General features: G+C 39.8%; 1 protein-coding gene across 13 annotated transcripts in view; it reads left to right on the top strand.

The window, feature by feature from the left end:
• The window catches only part of ptprfa (protein tyrosine phosphatase receptor type Fa), a 291,110-nt gene that overhangs the window by 210,304 nt on the left and 60,073 nt on the right, over window positions 1-20,733 (top strand). For 9 of the 13 annotated variants that reach the window (XM_027289987.1, XM_027289986.1, XM_027289985.1 and 6 more), the window contains 4 exons: window positions 14,496-14,613; window positions 15,862-16,443; window positions 18,554-18,663; window positions 20,109-20,365. In XM_027289987.1, coding sequence (XP_027145788.1) covers window positions 14,496-14,613; window positions 15,862-16,443; window positions 18,554-18,663; window positions 20,109-20,365 — 1,067 coding nt within the window. The remainder of the gene's footprint in view (window positions 1-14,495; window positions 14,614-15,861; window positions 16,444-18,553; window positions 18,664-20,108; window positions 20,366-20,733) is intronic. The other 4 variants (XM_027289990.1, XM_027289989.1, XM_027289984.1 and 1 more) reach the window with 1 other exon arrangement.

Here is a 20,733-nt window from a genome sequence, read left to right as displayed (position 1 = left end):
TAACGCTTAAAGCAGCCACAGTAGAACAGCACGGATGCATCTCTGCTTTTTGCTCATGCTGTAGTTCTGCTGGCTTCATCAGACAGCAGACAGTTGTGGCGTCAACCCCCTACCCATCATCATGAGCTTTGGAGAATATCAGAAAGAGACTGCAAATGGCTGACATCTGAACCAGTCTTTTGATGGTTAGACGTTTAGTCATTTAGAAGGAGCTCAGAGAAGAATCGCTCCTCCTTCATGTCGAAAGCTGGTTCAGGCATCTGGGGATAACTCCCTATGGTGGTTTTTAAATGAAGATAAATGAAACAGGCACTTCTCCAAGAGAGGAGATTTCATTGATCCTGGAAGACTTGTGGATCCTTTGGCTTGTCCTCCTTCTTCTTGAGCTAAAAGGAGCCAAAGGTGCTGCTGTTGTTGAATTATAAGTTCAACAAGTGACACCTGCCAAAAGCAGTTAAGTAGAACTGCGGCATACAGCTGGCCCCTGCTGGTATTTTTATGAGAATTTTAATTTGTTCCCATGGAAAGAATGAGTGCCACCGAGTATGATTAGTTTAGTTTAAGTTGCTACAGGAATATTATAGAAATGTATATACAATACAATTATAGGTAAATTGTTCTTTGATATGATATAAAAATCCACTTCACCATTCATCCATTCAGAGTTCTCTGATGAACCCAATGCCTATAAGCAGCTCCCGTAATGTGTCTCAACAAACTCCTTTTGTTTGGTTTTATTGATGACGATAGAATCAATACAACAAGAATTGATTACAGTGGAGTGAAATAACACCAGACAGAGTGACATTTAGAATGAGAACAGCCCTGTTCTGTAGGAGCATGCAGTTATTTTAGCATTTTGATGTGATGGACTAAAAATCTGAGAGCTGTGTGAGGAGTTGCTGCCATATTGCTCCAACCGACGACCTCAAGAGTGAACATTAAATTGTATGGTCGATGTTGAGTATCATAGAACAAAGTAGCAGTGTGGAAAACCCCATCCAGTCAATCAGACATGTGTGCACATGACATCCACTCAGAGGTCTGCATAAACCTTTGGAGACAACTCAATTTACACCTTGTGGAACCCTGGAGGCGACACCAGGCACACATTAACATTGACTTTATTACAGTCAGACTGTGAAACATATTCTGTTTCCTGCACGGTACAACATCTCTTGAAAGTTTTGCTATGTTAAACTTGAGAATATCCATTGTTATTGGCTCTTTGAAGGGCTTAATTTTACCACCGCAGATCAGCTAATATAATATTACCCCATCCTGTCTGGAATGAACATATTGCTGGCTTTCTCTATCAACCTTCTTATTAATTTCTGACTCAGTAGGGCATCTGATGCTGTCATGGAGATTTACTGAAGAATCCAACAGATCCAGAGAGAGAGATTAGACTGCAAACTGTCTTGTTTTTGACACTAGACTCAACACAAAGACAATTATGAGGGTTGTAAATGACAGAATAGTAGTCGCTGATATGAGCAGAGTTCCTGCGCAGTATGGAATTTGATCTTAGTGACTTCCATGCATCCACGTTTTTAAAGTTTTAAAAGAAAATAAGAATAACAATAAAATAAAATGTATCATTATGTTAAATGAAAATAATACGAGTTGTAGTAAGTTGACGTCTCTGTGGGCAGAGACCTTTGAACGCCCACAATGGCTAAATGCAAGTGTTCTAAGGGCTGACTCGACAATCCCAAATATTAAGCTTGGCTAAGGATTCTACATGAGAAAATAAATCTGATTTTATAAATAACAGTACCTAGCTACAGTAGAACAATACATGTTCACAGTTGGATTTTAAAACCAATTATTTTCATAATAAGCACCTTGCAATTTATACTTAGATGTCAAATAGAAGAAGTCTGTAAATGTCTGGAATTTTGAAATGAAAAATGGATATGAACCTGTGTTAGAGCACGCCTATAGACCATTTCATCCAAAAATATTGATTTTACATGCTCCTAGTAAGTTTTGGTTTTTGTTGTCCAGTTGTTGAGATATCTGTCTTTGAGATTTCTGCCTCCGGTGGTTTTGTGGTCTTTACGGTGATGAAAAATTAAATGTATTAAATTCAAGAGAAAAAATGCCCTGGTTACTATTTACTGTATCATCCACAGACATCACTGTGTTTTCAGTAAAAAAGTTTTCAGAGGAACTTTTTTTCAGAGGAAAAAGTTCTAATGAAAACTGCTGACAGTGAGGTCAGTGCATTACATAGTAACCGACTTATTGTTTGTGAGAGATGCATTGCTTCTCTGTTTTGAATGTTTAAAAAGCACCAAACTAAATTCCATTTCCTTGATTGTACTGTAGTGTCAGCAGAACTCTCAGTCACAGATATCTCAGATCCTAAACAAATCATCACATGAGTAACTTCATATCACTATCTGTCATTTGCTATCACAGTTCAAAGATCTACTGACCCTCTGAATCTGATCCTGTACCTACACATATACATTCACCTTCTCCTGAGTCAGACTCCTTTTTTTAAGGCCAGTATTACGTCATTGTAGTGCTAAGAGAGAGTCTCCCTCCAGACCGACAGGGAACTTTGAACAGTGAGGCAAGTCATCATGAGTTCAGAGGAATCCATCCTCATAATGTGCAAGTTCAATGACAGAGACAATGATACATCAAGGCGTAGAGCCCAGTAACGCATCAGTTACTGTGTGAAAGAATGATGGTTACTCAACACTGCGGTCACTTTTACTCTCCCTGCTGCTTTATAGACAGAACTTTTTTTGTGATTTAGAGTGTGAGCTGCACTTTGGCCAGGGAGTACAGCTGATTTTCACTTCACCGTTAGCGGCTTACATTGTTTATGATAACTGCTTTTATTTATTTCTTCTATGAAGATGAGGAAGCAAAGCCCTTTGTCTTTTATTTCTGGTTAGTCAGCAAGGTCGTGGAGTGGAATACGAAAGCCTGGGTGCCTCTGAATCACTGCTGTTGAAGCACCCACTCATGTCGGGAGGGAAACAAGCTGTCTTCATCGGTAAAAACAATGATTTATTGACAATAAAGGTTCATTAAAGTTAGTAGTAATTGCTATTTAAGATGATAAAAAGCATTGCATAATGGTTCCACACAGGCCTTTGCAGCGTTAAACAGCTACAGTCTATAAACTTTAGTTAAGAGCTAGTTTAAGGTTTTTAAGTTTCAAGAACCTTTTTCTGTTCAGAACTTGATATAAAGATTACAGCTGGTGAAGTTCAGTGCTTCTTAAGGCCGTGCTCTGAGGACTCAATAAAAATGTTCTTTATTACCGTTCTTCACAATGGCGACAGTTTTGTTGCAAATCAAGCACATAGCTCTCATACTTCCCTCTGGTAGAATGAACACATTTCTCAGTTCATTCATCTTTAAATACACAATTTTCACAGCCATCTTTCTTTTATTTGTGTCAGCTCTTTGAACATGTCAGTCACTTCTCAAACTGAATTCTTTGCCTCATCAGCTAAAAGTATGTAAGAGGCCGGGGTCATGTTGTATAAAATTCTGTTATTTAGCCAGTTGTTGATTTCAGTACAAGTTTCAGTCTTGACTGAAGTCTGACTATTTAAACACTTGTCAATTATTTTCATAGCTGTACACAAATATTAAGCAAAAGTCATAACTCAGTCCGACCAGCATGCACAGATCTCAGGAATCAGACCTCATCTCTGACGGTCCATGAAGACAATCTGCCTATGACGTGAATCGTCAAATTTAAAAATGTTCTTCAACATCAATAAAAAGACAGATGATTGCTGTGGATGCAAACAGAAACTGCTGGTGATTAAAGCAGCATGACTTTCCATCATGCAGAGTCAGTAAAACCAATAAAAGAAGCCTTGTGTTGTTCACAGCTAATTCCATGATGGGAGGAGTACTGCTAATAACAAAACATGGCAATTTAGATTCCAAATGGAAATAGGTAAAAGAAAATCCAAGAATCCAAACATTAGATGTAGTTCATATATATTTATAATATATATATAGAGATTTAGTATATCTATATATAATATATATATTATTATTAATATATATATATTATATATATACTTAATATACTTGAACTTTTTCGAAAGGAGAAAACAGAGAAAAAAAACTTTTTTTTACAAATTTTAACCAAAGAACCATCATAGAGAAATTCATCTTCATGCAGAAATGGCTCAGCAATACACCTAAACGTTTTCTAAAATCAGCACCATTCTATCACTCAATCTGTGTTTCTGGATGGAAGCCAGTCCATAGTGCAGCAGTGATGTTATCTGGCTGATTTTCTGTAAATGATTAAAGAACCATGCATGAAGAAGAAAAGCAGCTGTACCCACAGACCACAGAAACAAAACATAAAAAACTTCATTTGCGTCATTCCCGGAGAAACAAAGGGCAAAAAATAATGTGACTTCACAGCAGTACAAACTTTTAACACTCTGCATGACTTCATCTTCATCATCTTCTTTATCCCTCTCTCTACCTATCCACCTCTGTCTCTTTTTTCATCTCTGTCTGTCTCTGTCTTTCTCTCAGCTCTGAGCAAAAACCTCAGGGAAGGTCTACGTCTAAAGAATAGATGAGGAACTGAAATATGATTTTCAGCTCTGCCACAGCATACAGCATATGAATAGATCCTGACACAAGACATACTTGGCAAGTAACACTGCAGTGTGCAATTAGAGGACATTGATCATTGTCTCTCTCTATTGACTGTATCATCATCCGTTTTCACTCACTAGATTCATGCTCACTAGCATACTGATGGAATAACAAGAGTAAAGAGTAAATTAACCATAGTGCAAATGATATGTTAGAAAAATAAATAACTGTTTCGTAAACTTGTATTTTTATTATATAATAATAAATTCCTTGTGCAGACCAAAAGCAACAGTGAATGTATCTCCTCACACATACAGTGTGTGTATGACAGTCTGATATATCTTCTTCCTCTGTCATAGAGCTCCAGTGTTTCCAAAAAACTATTAAAAACATCAGTGAGTCAGACTGTTGCACCGGTGACATGTTCCTTCATTATCATGAATGCACACCGTACTTTATTTCGACACACACCTTCCTGCTCATTAGAGCACCAAATGTGGATTAATCCACCGCTGAAAATAGTCCCCAACAAGTAAACACTGTTTTCCTCTTGTTTGAGTACTTTGAGTATTTAACCATGAAGATGCAATCCAAACATTTCAAGACTCATACAAGTACATGAAATTCATCAAGTATGTAAAGTTTTGTTTTTCTCATGGGTCAAAGTGCAGTCTGAACAGGTTTTGACGGTGTGGAGCTTGTTACACTCTGTCAGTCAGCATCTCAGAAAAGTTAACCATGTGGCACATGAATATGAGTAAATATGTGCATATGAACATGTGGTTCAAGCAAATGATTGTCTCGTCCCTCAGTCACCGTTTAGTTACAAGTCCTAATCAATGCAAGATGAAAAGCAATGGACTGACACCAGCTATTGAATCAGTTTTGCATTTAAATTGTTGAATTTCTTCATAAATAATAACCACCAAGTATTCAGCCATACAGTAGTATAAACAGCATTTTATATTGGAAATGTGTAAAATGAACTTTAGGGGGATGTTTTTACTGTCATTTCCATTCATATACAACAGTTGTTTACAGGATCACACAGTTACTCATACACCTAGGCTCTTCATTTTCATTTTCATTTCTGTAGAGAATCCAGGAAATCTCATGTATGTTTTTGTATTCTACAACTCAGTTCACAGAGTTATTGCAATGAATGAATTTCTCCCAACTAGAGGAGAAACTAGCCTGAAAAAGAACACTGATGAATTTTACATCATGCTAAATATGGGAGCCATGACAACCAGGAGTTACACTCTGTGGTTGATAGAGGAAAGTGTAAGCATGCTTTAGTGCATGCTCCATGTTCCCAGGTTGTGGAGGCTGAGGAGTTCATGGTGCAGGTGAGCCAATGGTCTGGTCTCTAGACCCTCTGGAGATGCTGGGTGGAGGCACAGGAGGTCTGGCAGGCTCACACTAGCTTCCTTATCCTTTTTCTTTTGCCTGATGAATCCCCCAGCAGGGAACCCTCATCAGCATGGACCAGACTTATCTCACCAGGTGGCACTATGGAGAAGAGCTCTCATTATGCACACACACACACACACACACACACACACACAGATTACCTTCATTACTACATACAATTTAAAGCAACCCCTTTCCCGGCAGCGCCGTCTCTCCTTCAGTCACTAATCACTGCAGTCGTCCGGCATGCTGATCAGCTCGTAGAACAGCCTCAAATACTTTCTGCTAGGGAGACGTTCACTCAGTTTTTTTGACTCCTCTCTTCCTGTCTGTCCTTTTCATCAGTGGACTGACTCAACGGATTATGTGAGTAACCGCAGTGTGTGTTGGGTGGACAGGGGTTATGGGGAGTGTGTTTCCCGTCATAAAAGCATCTTCCAATCTATCATCATCCGGTACTAACACAATTATTTTCACCCATACCCTCCTCTCCTTCTCTCCTTTCATTACTGTAAACTGAGAAACCTGACAGAGTGTGCATCAGATATCCAAACAAGTCATATTTATTTCTACAGATGCGCTCATCAGGAGCTGGGATAAGCATGTGATCTATATCTAGATCACACACATTATTTGAATCATGACATCTTCATGGGCCCTTTGCATTTACCAATACAACATGTACTGAATTCTGCACCAGATTATTTACAGTACGTCCATGCCAACATGCATTTTTTAGACTGTTGAGGTCAGAGTGTAGGAGACTGGAGGCTGGAGTTCACATCACAGACCAGTAATTAATGTTTGACCTGAGACCTATTAACCATAACCCCCATCTGTCCCTAAATGGGCAAAGTGTTTGAGTTGACCTTTTAAGATGTGGTCTGACTGCATTCTGATTGTGGGTCGATCTGTGTTCATTTAAGCCTGTAATAACTTGTGTTTTTCTTGATCCTGATAAAATGTCAAGATACAGATCATGTTTATTCCAGGGAAAAATAAGATCTGGTTTATTACATTTCAGGTATACTTAGTATAACATCATTATTACTATTAAACACATTGCTACACAGCTGAAATGGCATTGTTAAAAGGAGCAGGATGGAAACAAACCCCAGGTTAGTTTCATTTATTTGGAGATGTTGAAAGCACAATTTTCCATTGGAGACATCCACTGCAGTTTACAGATGCACCACCTTTTTTATTTTTGACCCACTGTAAACACTGTAGCTGCTGTGCAGTGAGAATATTAGTTTAATTTTGGACATGTTCACTTTCAGTTAAACCTTCTGATAATCTGGATAAACTGTTACAACTTCATCATCTGACTGCTCGTGTTCTCAGATCTTAGTAAGATCTTAATCTTGTCACAGTCAATAGAAATAATGGCAAAAACTATGAAAGATCCACATTGTAAGAAACTAAGTATACAACACAGTAGAGAAATATTATCGATCACCGTCCTTCTTTTTTCTTAACAGTCTGGAATTTTTTTCTCCCTATGTGCCATGCTTCTTTCTTTAGTGGATTTTGGTGGTGTGAAGGGCTGCTAGTGAGTGTTTGTATTTTGTTGCCTTTGATTTGTGTTTATGTGTGTGTTGTGTGGGGCTGCATTGAGCTTTTTGGCAAAAGACTTTAGACTTCATGGATGTGGCGATTAACACATATTTACTATTAACTGCATTTTATAACATAACGGTTTTGTAACCATAAAGGTTCAACTGGTGTGTGTTTCTGTCACTTATAATCAGCAGTGAGTTAAGAGTTGGATTTCCAGTGCATTGTAAACAAACAGCAACAAAGCAGGAAAAGGAGCATTGCACTACAACGGCATGTAATCCCCTCAAGGGCAACCTTCAGAAGAGATGCTCTCAATTTCTACGTTTATTTTCAGTAAAATTGCAAACGGAAAGAAAAAAACATCCGCAGTGTTGATTCAGCCTGCCTGAATGACTATCGCCCAGTGGCACTCACCTGTGAAGTGCTTTGAGCAGCTACTCAAGGATTACATCTGCTCCCCATTACTCAGCACACTGGACTCTCTACAGTTTGCTTATCGTCCCAACCACACCACCACACACATCCTCCACACCACCCTCCCAAAAAGGGAGCTATGTGAGATTCATTGACTACAGTACATCATTTAACATGATCACATCTCACTACATGCAGATCTTTGACTTTCTGATGGGAAGATGCCAGGTGGAGACGTGGACGGACATGAACACCATCATCAAGTTTGCTGATGACACAGCTGTGGTGCGCCTGGTCATTGAAAACAATGAAAAGGTCTATCTGAAGGAAGGAGAGGACCTGACCTGCTGGTGTCGAGGCATCAAATCTCCTCCTAAACATCAGCAAGACTAAGGAGATGGTAGTAGAGTTTGGGCAGAAGCAGGGGAGGAACCCTCCCCCCCTTCTTGGACAACTTCCAGTACTTTGGCAGCTACATCACAGAGTAACGCTTTATTCTGATTCTGTACTGAGAAAGGCAGAGACTATTTCAGACACTTGAGGAAGATCCGGGTATACTGAGGATTTTCTACTCCTGCACCATCAAGAGCATCACTGTCTGGTTTAGAAACAGCACCGAACAAGACAACACGACCCTGCAAACAGTGGTTCATTCAGCCGAACGTACAAAAGGTAGTGTTCCACCTGCCTCAAAGACATATACCAGATGCTGCAAAAACAAGGCTAAGAGAATCATTAAGAATCCCAACCACCTGGATAACCCCTTTTCTCCCTGCTGGATACAGGTCAGCACTGAGAGGCTCAGGAAGAGCTTCTATCATCAGTCCACTAGGATCCTAAATGAGGACACTGCCTAAGACTATTTATTATTGCTCCTGTTGCTGTTATACTGGTATTACTTATTAACTACTTCTTAATACAACAACACGGATGAGCTCACTGAAATAATTTCACTAGAATCATTCTTTTCTGTTTATATGTAACAAATTGAATTCAATAAATGAATGCAATAAAATCATCAAACAGTTTTCCTCAGACCATTAAAATTCATTCTCTCACCCAAAGTTCTCTACTGAGCTCAGGAAGACAGCTACAACAACTGATGATGACTGTGTGTGTGTGTGTGTGTGTGTGTGTGTGTGTGTGTGTGTGCGTGTTGGCAGCCACCTCAGATCACAGCCTTCCAGTCCCTGTGGAGTTGCAGCTACAAACACTCTTTTGATTTTATTCTGGAAGTAAAGTTTGGGTTGTGGTTTTATTGTCTGTCTGTCTGCGTCCGAGAATGAATATCTGTAACCTGCCATGCTTTTACAGAACACTCACACATATGCATACACACACTCTATAGCAGTAATTGTTAAACAAGTGTTCAGCTTCCTCTTCGCTTCAATCCCTGCGATCGCGTTGGCATTTTATTAAAGGTGGAATCTGTGTACCGGAGTTTTGTTTTCTGGTACCTCCCGTCCAATAAAGGCTGAGACTGCTTGTTGATTCTACTCAAGTTCAGCTCCTGTTGGTTTATTCTGCAATAAAAATCCGCAGAGACTCGCAATGCATACAGCTTTTGTTTGCGAGCTTACATCTCCTGTGCTGAGCATGAAAAGCATCTGATCTGTTTTGTAACTCCATACAACATCTCAGCGGAACATTTCATAGTTCCCATGGTGGAAGGTGATGGTCGCTGAGGGTTATCAATCAATCATCAATTATAAGTCTCTTGATGTCTTTGTACTGATGTATTTCATAATATGTGTGCAAAATATTTAGTTTGAAAGATTTTTTTTTTTTTTTTATTGTGACAGCGTCTTGGTTTTAACATCTCATGACCACGATAGCAATGTGTTCTCACTACACAAACATTATCTCTTGAATTCAGTTAAATCATTTCAGCCTGCTGTTAACATGTGATCTGTATCTGGATATCTTATCTGGATCAGGACAAACACATTCTGCTGGTGGAAATGCATGCACAACACGTTACAATGCTCTGCCTCTAGAGCCCGAAGGGACCCTCAAGGGATTGCCGTAATATGCAAGATAAAGGTCACATGGCGGATGCAGGTAACTCAGTTGGCACTAGTACTAGCAAGCTTCTCCACTGGCTCCAATTACCCTCTTACTGGGGCTCCACATCATCCACAGTAAGACGTGAGCGGCACGTCAAACAGCATTGTGTTTCCCTCAGCACTATCTCGCATTTCTTCCATTTTAGACGCTCCATGTGTTGATTAATCTGCCTGCAGGGACATTTTAATAAGGAGGACTATTAATACCAGGTGTGAAAGCAAAGGTCACATGATCACAGATGGAGATGGGGTCATTGAATTTAACACATTGAGATAAAAACATATTTTCCCATCATGGTCCCAGGATGTTATAAACCAACATAAATAAATAAAAAATACAAAATATAAAATCTGTAAAACCCAAATGACGTCAAACAAACTATAAATGTCCACAGCAAATCCTAAAATATAACGGTGAGAAACATTTTAAGAGTCAAGACACCTTCATTGAAAAATTCACTGCAGACAAGCTCTGACCTGACCTGTAAAATCCATACTTGTTTTCGACAACTTGATATTTATTGGAAGCTAGTTCCTCAGTATGGCACCAGTAGGAAAAATGTAAAGAAGACACGTAAAATCAATGTTTGTATGCACCGGTTATCTCTGGGTGCAAGAATATTTAGTAGCATGCTCACTGACAGCTTATGTTGGTCCACCCTGAGAAGTTTGACACTTCTAATATCATCCAACAGCTTACAGTATGTGAGAAATTGAACAGAAAGCCTTCAAAGCCCAGTATTTCAGGTGTTGTGAGTGAGAAGAGAAAATTCAGCCTAGCCATCTGTCCAAGTCCCTGACCGAAACTGTTTTTCACAAGAAGAAAATCACTTTATTGTTCCAATTTTGCCTCCTGTCTGTGCTGATCCTGAGACCTGCTCTGTACTATTTCATTTCCTAGACGTAAACACGTTGTTTACATCAACATTAAAAGCCATAAGCTATGCAGTTGGTTTTAATGTGATGTACAAATAGACGTTACTTTCATTGAAAACTACTAAAACCAAAGTATCGGTTTGCCTGAATACCTCTAGAGGGTGAGGGTAGGACTATATTTTGTTTGAACTGTCCCTTTAAGTCACACCATCATGTCCAGTAAGTGGAACCTATTTAATAATAGTCTCAGTAGCACTGCTTGTCCACATTGGAGCTCTGTTGATGACTCACTGTAACTGATTGTAGGCAGAGTCAGAGACTAATTGCATCCATGTAGTGCTCTCTTCTAGCTACAAAGTTTTACACAAGCACATCATTTATTTTTCACAGCTTTGATATAGCCTTTCATAATGTTACATCATTTACATTGACTTAACAGCTTGCTAGCTTATAGCTAATGAGGTAGAATTAATGGGAAATAAACAGGGAAATTCTTTAAAAGTGGGATCGGTGCAATCCTTCTTTTAGCAACAGTTTTAGACCGTCTTGCAGTCCATTAAAGGTTGCAGAGGACACTGGGACACTGGGATTGCAAATTTGACAAATTTGACAGGAAGAAGACAAGGGAGTGTAAAAATCTGATACTCATGCTGTCAGCAGTTAATGACCATGGAATGTTTAGCCCAGGGCGATCTCATTGGATCTAAGTCCGATCAGCAACTCCATGTCCGAGACATCTAGCATAGTTTACTTTACTGTCAATGAGGAGACTCTGTAAATCACAGAGAGTTGAGAAGAGCAGCCAAAGGACATCAGAGGGAAAACTAGGAAACATGTTCTCCATAAAATATGATCCAGTTTCACCAAAATCATTCAAACAGTTGGTGTGTGACTTAGTGCTGTAAAGCGTTATGTAATTCTCGCAGGTGATTGTACCCACGACCCAAAGTTACATAGAGACTCCATTCACCTGATTACAAGTCAGTCACCATGATTTAAAATCTGTTAGTTTACTGTAGGAAAGTCACACAATGCTGCTGTAAAGGAAGTCAGAAAAACTGATTTGCTCTAAGTTGGTTGAAGTAAGCCAGACCAAACTAAGACCCTTAAGATCTAACTTCATGCAGACCAAAAGCCAGCACTGACTAGCTTGCAAAGCTTTAAGATATTATCCAAACCTCCCTGGCTACCATTTAAGATGTCTAATTAAAAGTTAAAACTGAACATGCTGGATGTGATTGAAACCTGATCTCCAACATTCATTGAAGTATCGGTCAGATTTGTTGGTCTCAGCGGTGATATATCAGCACAGTGTAGTAACTGTTAATGAGCTTTTGTAGTGCAGTTGTTGCCAAGATTAGTGGATCCCTACCACCACCCCTCCCACTGGTGATGAAGGTTAGAAAGGGAGGGGAGTGGAGGTACGACAACATGTGGCACACACCAGAAGTCCCTGCCAATTGATTGGATCCTCTTAAACCAGACTTTCCCCCTAACACGAGTGAGGTCTTCTATCTTAATGTAAAATGTTTCATCTGTTCAGACCTTGGGGATTCATCCCCACAGACAGGCATGTGAAAAAGACAGATGAAAGCCCAATTAGGTTTTTTTCTCTCTCCAAATTCACGAAAGTCTCTAGCAACAGAAGTGAAAAGGAATACCACCAGATTAAAATAATGAGGCTTTTAAAGGAGTTCAGTATCCTCACGTGAGTCACGTTTCTCTCTTATCTTTCACCTTCTTTGCTCTGCAGAGAAGACAGGAAGGAGTGAAATATCTCTTTAGGCCCCAGCAGAGTTCTGCTCTCTACATGTCTTTTCTTAAATTAGTAGAAGAAAAAGAACCTTTTAAACATCCTGTGATAGATATAAAATTGCATGCCATAAAATAATAATTAGAGCTTTGGTTGTTTCTGGAACCCCTGGCTGCTTTGGCAGGGCCTTGCTAATTTGCACTGTCATCTCCTTGGCACAGCAAGCCCTAGGCTGTGGGCGGAGGCGTCGGTCTGATGGGGGAAATAGAACCCGCTGGGTGTTCTCTGCTGGAACTATCATCCCCTCGCACACACTCACACCTCTGCCACCGTCCTGCTGACATTTTTCTCTCATCACAAGCTGCTTCATCTCTGCAACTCCTTAACTTATCACTCAGGAGTAGCACTAGAAAGGAATCCTTAGTGATTCTGAGTGCAGTGGGCCTTTTCCGAGCCTTTTAATGGACTCCCGACTGACAGCTGACAGACTGTACATGTTGCTGTATTAACAAGGCTTTCTGAACAGTGGAGGAGCATGTATGAACGTGTGCTCACGAATGTGTGTGGGCAGAAATAGAGGACATATCAAGTTTGAGGTCCGTCTGATGTCTGTGTTTGCTGTTTTTGCCTTTGGATGCCTTCTACGTTCAAGTTGAATGTTGTCGTACAGTATGTTTGTGTGTGTAACAATGGATTATATAATATAGGTTTTATCGTCATTGTTTGTACATCATTCCTTCAGACAGTCACTTGAGTCTTACATGACGAACTCTTCTCACTGCAGCATAGATCCAATGCAGCCTGTGCTTTGTGGCCAACCGTGCAGAACTGAAAGCTACACTGTCACTTGTTGTTATTGCTGACACCCCACTATCAACCTATAGACTCACTCACATTCCCTTTGGGTTGAAGTTATTATCGTCTCTTCCCAGTCGCTGCTGCGCTGAGCTCTCTGTTGCTGCACTGAATCCTTTGAAGGGAGTGACTAAGTCAAAGCCTAGTAGGCAAATTTAAATCAACTCTTAACACATTCTGCATTCACAAAATAACTCACTGTAATAACATTGTACCCACCAAGTGAGAGTAATTTCCAACATCTAGGAACACAAAAACATTTCTAAAGAGAAGTCCAGCATGGCAACACAAGCAGTCAGACAGGTTACAAACAAATCTCAAGGTAGGAAAAAATACATGAGATACTGCCCATTATGTAAAAATGTGTCATTTTTCAAAGAGTTCACAGATCCACTTCCTTCTGCATCTCATGTCCAAATAAAATAAAAAGCAATTTAGATCATCTGGATAAATCATTGGCTTCTTTGACTGCACCAGTTTCTTGACCTAATGGGTCAGGAGCATCTATAAACCTCATCTGTTGCATTTCTACTTCCATGTAGTGAATTCAGATTTCTCTTTTTCTGTTCATGGGCAATGTTCCAAAGAGCTTACACACTAACAGTGCAGTCAACAACCAGGAACCATGAACTTCATTCAGGATTTCATCTAAATGCGCTCCAGGTTTACATTCATAGCCCTCACTTGACTTTTTCCTCAAAAGAGCAGTCTAAATGCCTTGGGATTGTTGGAAATGTGAAGCATGTTGTGTGCGCTTGACTTGTCTAATGTGCCTGAGTGCCTGCTACAGTAAACTGGCTGACAGCACGCCAACTCAACTGAGGCCGTTCTCTCAACCTGAATGTCGCCCTTTTCTCTCTCTCTTTTCCTTTCTCTTCCACCCTGTCTCCATTTTTATCTCTTCTCTCTCTCTTCCCCTTCCTCTTTCTTCTCCTTTGTATTTCTCTACAACGCAGGAGGCCATTATAACAGGTCTGCTTCCAGAGACTACCTACTCCGTGACTGTGGCTGCGTATACCACCAAGGGTGATGGAGCTCGCAGCAAGGCCAAGGTGGTCACGACCACAGGAGCAGGTGTGTGCTGTGCGATTACACATTCATGTATGCTGCATCAACAGATTTTGAAATGAATGTTTTTACATTATTCCTCCTCATTATATGGAATTACAGCAGAGACCACCCTCACATTTTGGCCGGCACCAAAATTACACCTTCGGTGACTTAGCTGTGACAAGACTAAGTACATCTGAAAGAAGGACAAACACATTCCGTCCCTTCAAATTGAAGCTTAATCATTTATTTATAAGCAATGAAACACAACCTTGCTCAATGTAATACCATCAAGGGTTCTGCTGTTAGAGCCGTACTTGTTCTGGTATGACCATGCTTCTGTTGGCTAATGCATAAATGTGACATTACCAACAAGTCGAAGGCCCAAATTAGAATTTTCTGATCAGATGCCCTTAAAGGGTGCCAGGTGTGATGAAGATGAACTGTTTCCTAACAGTTTAGGGAAAAACCTACTTAGGGTTAATGAAAGATCATGGTTTGGGTTTGTTAAGATAAGGGAACCATTTTATCCACGGTCATTGGTTCTATTTATTATGATAACATTGCACTCACCAACATAATTGCTGAGATCTCTGAATACAGTGACACAGCTAAAAACAAGTGTAACAGGGCCAACATGCTCTCTGTAAAGAAATCTTCATCCTTACAACATTATTTACTTATTCTTAAAAGTAAATAAAGTTGAATGTTAAAATCACAACTCAAACTGTCCGTCCAAAATATTAATTAAAGAATATAGTCCAAACTCCATGTTCAAGCTCTACCAAATATCTTCCAGGTGTTCACAAACAGTTTTCCTGCACAATCAGGGGTTATTTGTGGCATTATGGGAGTGTTCAGTTTCGTTTTTTACCTTTTAATAAAGTAGTAGCTAATCTGACAAAATGTTCAGCATCCTGTATGATCGTCTGACTGCTCCTGATTGTTGCCAAATCTGACCTATTCTCGATATATTTTAAAGATGTTCCCGCGTTCAGAGATCTGAGTGAGTACATTACATGCAGCCAATATCATACCTTGAAATTATGAGATCTTTTCAAAATGGTAAAAAAAAAAAAATCACCCAACTGAGAAATTATGAACTGCAATGAGAAAGAAAATGCTGGAGTGAAAGTGGGGCCAGGTAACAACGGCTGTATAGCAAAAATAACATAGGACGTCAATGAGTTATTGAGTGTATAAATTTGGTCATGTATGCGTTTTCAAGTAATATAAACATGGAAATGTTGGGGAATGTTTCCTGTCTTCCAGTGCCTGGCAAGCCCACTATGATGATCAGTACCACCATAGGGAATACTGCCCTGATCCAGTGGCAGCCCCCTAAGGAGATGGTGGGGGAGCATGTGGGATACCAGCTGCAATACAAGAGAGCAGAGGAGGAAGCTTTCATTATCAAAGACTTCAGACAGACAGACGATCATTTCACAGTGACCGGCCTCCACAAAGGAGCCACCTACATCTTTAAACTGTGCGCCAAGAACCGTGCAGGCAACGGGGAGCAGTATGTGAAGGAGATCAGCACCCCTGAAGATATTCCCAGCAGCTACCCACAGAATCTGAGCGTTGTAGGTCTGACCACCACTTCCACCAAGTTGTCCTGGGACCCCCCTCCTCTGGCCGAGAGAAACGGCAAGATTGTCAAGTACGTGGTGGTGTATCGAGATATCAATAGCCTGCACAACAACACCAACAGCACCGCAGAAACAGAGATGACTGTCCAAGGTTTGCAGCCTGACACAACGTACGACATCAGAGTCCAAGCGTTCACCAGCAAGGGAGGAGGACCCATCAGCCCCAGCATTCAGAGCAGAACCATGTCCACCTCCATGCCAGGTAAGGATATTTATCAGTGCTGTATTGTGCCTGTAAACAGCTTACTGTAGCTTCATCTGCACACCATACATGACTCCATGATTCAGTTTTCCTGAAAACGGATTTTACTGTTAAAGTTGGAATATGCTCTGTAGTCTGAAGAACACAGAACATTAGGATCCTGGCAGATCCTGTCTGGATATTTGAATAATTAATGAAGATGCTGCTGCTGTGCATTCTGCTGCTGTGTGATAAGTGTTGAATCAACAACATGGAACAGATTCTATGAGGTGTTGTGGCAAACTCACTCATCAAACAGAGCATCAGTATTTATATTCTTATGGAAGTCCAGGTCACTGGATCACAGTCATGTGGATAATATTATAGACTAACATTAAAAATGGCATTTTGACTTATATATCAGTGCATGTGAACAATTAATGTGTAGCAAACAGAAACAGGCCAAACCTAGCATACATGAAAGGTGTTTTGTGGTTTTGGTGAGGTCTCTGCCAACTAAAGCCACCAAAAGCTTCCCTGCGTCTGTGATAAGAGGCGGTCTGAGCAGGATTGAACGTGTTTTTGTGCCAAGATGAGCACCAAAATTTTACTGCATCGCCTAATCAGGAGAAACAGAGTGTCAGCTGCACCTCTCCTCCCACCTGAGCGCAAACACGTTCATTTAGAGCCAGGAAATTACTAAACAGGTGCAGACACAAAAACAGACTAGCATCTGAGAAAATTGCATAAGAACTGTGTTTGCCCTGGCAGGATAATAAAGTCTTTCTGATGCAAACCATAGGGGGAAATCTAAACAGGTTTTGTACCTGATATGCTGCAGCAAGTTGAATCTTCATTGGTATCTCTGTGAACTTATCAATGTCTACATCATTTAAATTCTAGTTATTATATACTCCCGTCCCATCTGGGACTGTCAGAGGAGACGTCTCAGATGCTTCCTGAAATAAAGTTTAGCGAGGCGTCTGTATGATGCTTTTTATCAGTGGAGGGGAACAAGATGTGCATTTGCCAAACCAGTTAGTCCCCATCCTTGAAGTCTTTTCTCTTGTAAAACTGAACATACTGTTTGAAAACACTTCAATTGCAAATGTTGATTGAAGTATGCCATAGGGAGGAGAACACCCACTGCAAGTAAAGTTGGTGAGAACTACTGACAGTATAATTAATGGAAAGACCTTCCATGTCTGTGAAGTGTCTTAAACCTGCATCCTTTCTAATGGCCAGCAGGGTGCAGGGGGTTTAGCCAAGTGTCAGTTTTGTACTACATGGAAACAGGAATTAATAAAACCTGTCAAACTAGGCACTGCTGATCAAATATAAATCAGGATTGACTATTTTTATCTTTAAATGTTTTCACAATCAGATTTCAATGCACTGTTTAGCTATGAGTACATTTATACGATCAAATAAAATGGTGCATGTAAATCAGGTTTTAGATCTATTTTAAGAAATCTCAGTCAATCTTTAAAATTAAATAATGTTATCATCCACCACCAGTTCTCACTGTTCTACTGTAAATGTTACAGTATATGTCAGTTTGTACCAACATATTACTATCTCCTCCTGTTGTACAGTGAACGTTTTTCAATGTCTGCTTGCTAATGTTAGTAGTAATGTTCTCACAGAACCGTTGAATGAAAAACTGATATATCAACATGCAAAATGTCAGTTCTGACACTGAACCAAAACAACACAGTTTGAGGGCCTCAGAGCCAAAAATGTTTCAGTGAAACATCGAATGAGATGAAAGATGCTAAAACACCCCGCAGAGCTGAGAGGAACTGCACAGGTGGTGATAATTATCTGTGGGATAATCACTGAGTAAGCCCTTTCATACTGTGGAACACACATTCATTTGATCCATGTAGTTGATTCAACATATTGATTCAATATATTATAGAAAATAATGAAATCACTAAATTAAGGAGACACTGTCCAAACAATACAGACCCTGTGCTGTTATTTAGATGAATATTAGTGCAAAGGGTATAAATTGTTTTCATCTCAGTTCAAATATACCTTAATTTTCTTGGTTTTGTGCAACGCCTCTTCAACTCTGAATCATCTCAGTCATATGCGCAATTCAATTATCCACCTAATAATCATCTAGACCTTCCCTCAGTGTTCACCAAGAACTTTGGTGTGAAGGCTGTGATGAAAACTTCTGTCCTGCTGACCTGGGATGTGCCGGAAACCTACAAATCTCAAGTGCCTCTCAAGGTAAGATCAGCCCACACAGACAGCAGCTGCAGAGCTGAATCACACAATACAGCTACTGAATTTAAGGCAACAATTGAAAGAGGTTTCTCTTTTAATAATGTAGGACCAACTAATCAATGTTTGTGACATCAATAAATGTGGCCAGGCAATAGGGACCAAAACAATAACCATAAAGAGTCATGCTAAAGAAAGTCATTAAGTCAAGTTGTTGTTAAAGATTCTGACAGCTGTTGGAATGAAAGACCTATTATTATTATAGTCAATACATGTATTGACTATAATATTTTTATATTTACATTTATATGAGATATTCTAAGTTACACAATCACCAAACAAAATACACACTTTGTGGAGGTTCTTGCTCTTTTGTCTTCTTTAACAGAACAGCTGCTCCATAAATCATCAAGAAAATCAATCACACTATATTAAATCCTGCCTCTAACTGTACTTTATGACCGGCTATCTGTTAAGGGGCCTGTCTATCTTGTCACTCACCCCTCGCACTGTGTAGCTCTGATGATGAGCTAAAGAACAAAAACAAAGCTTTATGGCCATGGATCAGCAAATACCCAACAGTAAGCAAGTAAATCATACTTTAAACTGCACGTGAGTTATTAAACAAAAACAGGAATGCAGGAATCAGCAAGGTTACAAAGTTTCACGGTACTGTACAGAACATACTGTAATACAACAAAGTGAATTGGAGCTGGAAATAACAATGTTACCACATAATGCACAAAGAAATACAAATGAAAGTTTTTAAAGTTTTATTGGATTTGGTCTCTTGGAGGAAGCCAGTTCCACATCTGTCTTTGTTGGAAGACTACTTCATTGTTTTGAGAAATGCAGTTCATTTAAAGTTAGTTTAGCATCCATCCAAGGTTGTCTTTTGAGATAGGAAATGCTTTCAACTATTAGGCCCCAAGGATACTCCGCAGGCGGAGTTGTTTTTGGCAAACAACATCCAGTGACTGTGAGCAGCTTCTGGGGATAAATTATTGCTTTAGTTCTCGCAGGTAAAATCACATATTTTACAACATTGTACATTTCTGTGTGGGATGGATGAAACAAACAAAATACAAAATGTCACTCAGTGACCTGTAGAGGTCTTGGTCGGTGTGCTTTTCCACTTTACACAGTGTTCCAGTGTTTATGCTAAGCTAAGCTAATCAGCTGTTGATTCTCATTCACAATTAGCATACAGATATAAGAGTGCTATCCATTTATTAAAAAACAAAGGGAAAGGGAATAAGTGTATTTCCCACAATGCTGAGTTATTTATAGTAAAAGGGATGAAAGAGAAATTATGTCACCTTATGCTGATGATCTTTAACCAAGTTTTCAAGACATAAAAGTTGAAATTTGATCTAACTTTGTTACTTACGCAATAATTTCCTGTGTCATAAAGAGTATGTAATCAATCAGAAACTTCATCCTGGCTTCAGATCCTGTACAACCAGCAGAGTGTGGAGGTTCAAGGCGATCTGAAGAGGAAGCTGATCACACAGCTGCAGCCAGATACTGAGTATTCCTTTGTGCTAATGAGCCGAGGGAACAGTGCTGGTGGCCTCCAGCAGCAAGTTTCCATCCGAACAGCTCCGGATCTGCTGAAGATGAAACCAGTTCGCTACCAGCATGATGTGGAGGAGGGTGGTAAAGTGACCATCAGTCTTCCCAGGGTCCCTGCTGGAGCCCCTGTCAGGTCTGTGTTGCCTGTTGTAAAAGTGTGGCGTGATATTTTGTGTGTAACTTGTTTTCTTAGTTATATACAGTATATCATATCATCATATTATCTTAGCAAGTAGTGCACAGTGGGTTTATTCCTACTTTTTTGTTGTCTGAAAATGTAAGAAGTGGGAAGTTGCGAGCCTTAAACTAAAACAAGCTCAGAGACACTAAAACAGCTGACAGAACTTTTGATAATTTTCAGCATTCTTTACACGTACAACAAAAGAACATAGTTGTAGTTAAGCAGTGTATAGTATTAAAAAGTTGCATGCACTGTTATAAACATTGAGCATTTGCCTCAGCACTCAGCAGCCCCCACAAAGCTATACACAGACAATGTTT

The sequence above is a fragment of the Larimichthys crocea genome, chromosome XVII (genome assembly GCF_000972845.2).
Source record: "Larimichthys crocea isolate SSNF chromosome XVII, L_crocea_2.0, whole genome shotgun sequence".
NCBI lineage: Eukaryota > Metazoa > Chordata > Actinopteri > Sciaenidae > Larimichthys > Larimichthys crocea.
Note: the sequence above shows the minus strand (reverse complement) of the source record. Positions and strands in the feature narration are given on the sequence as shown.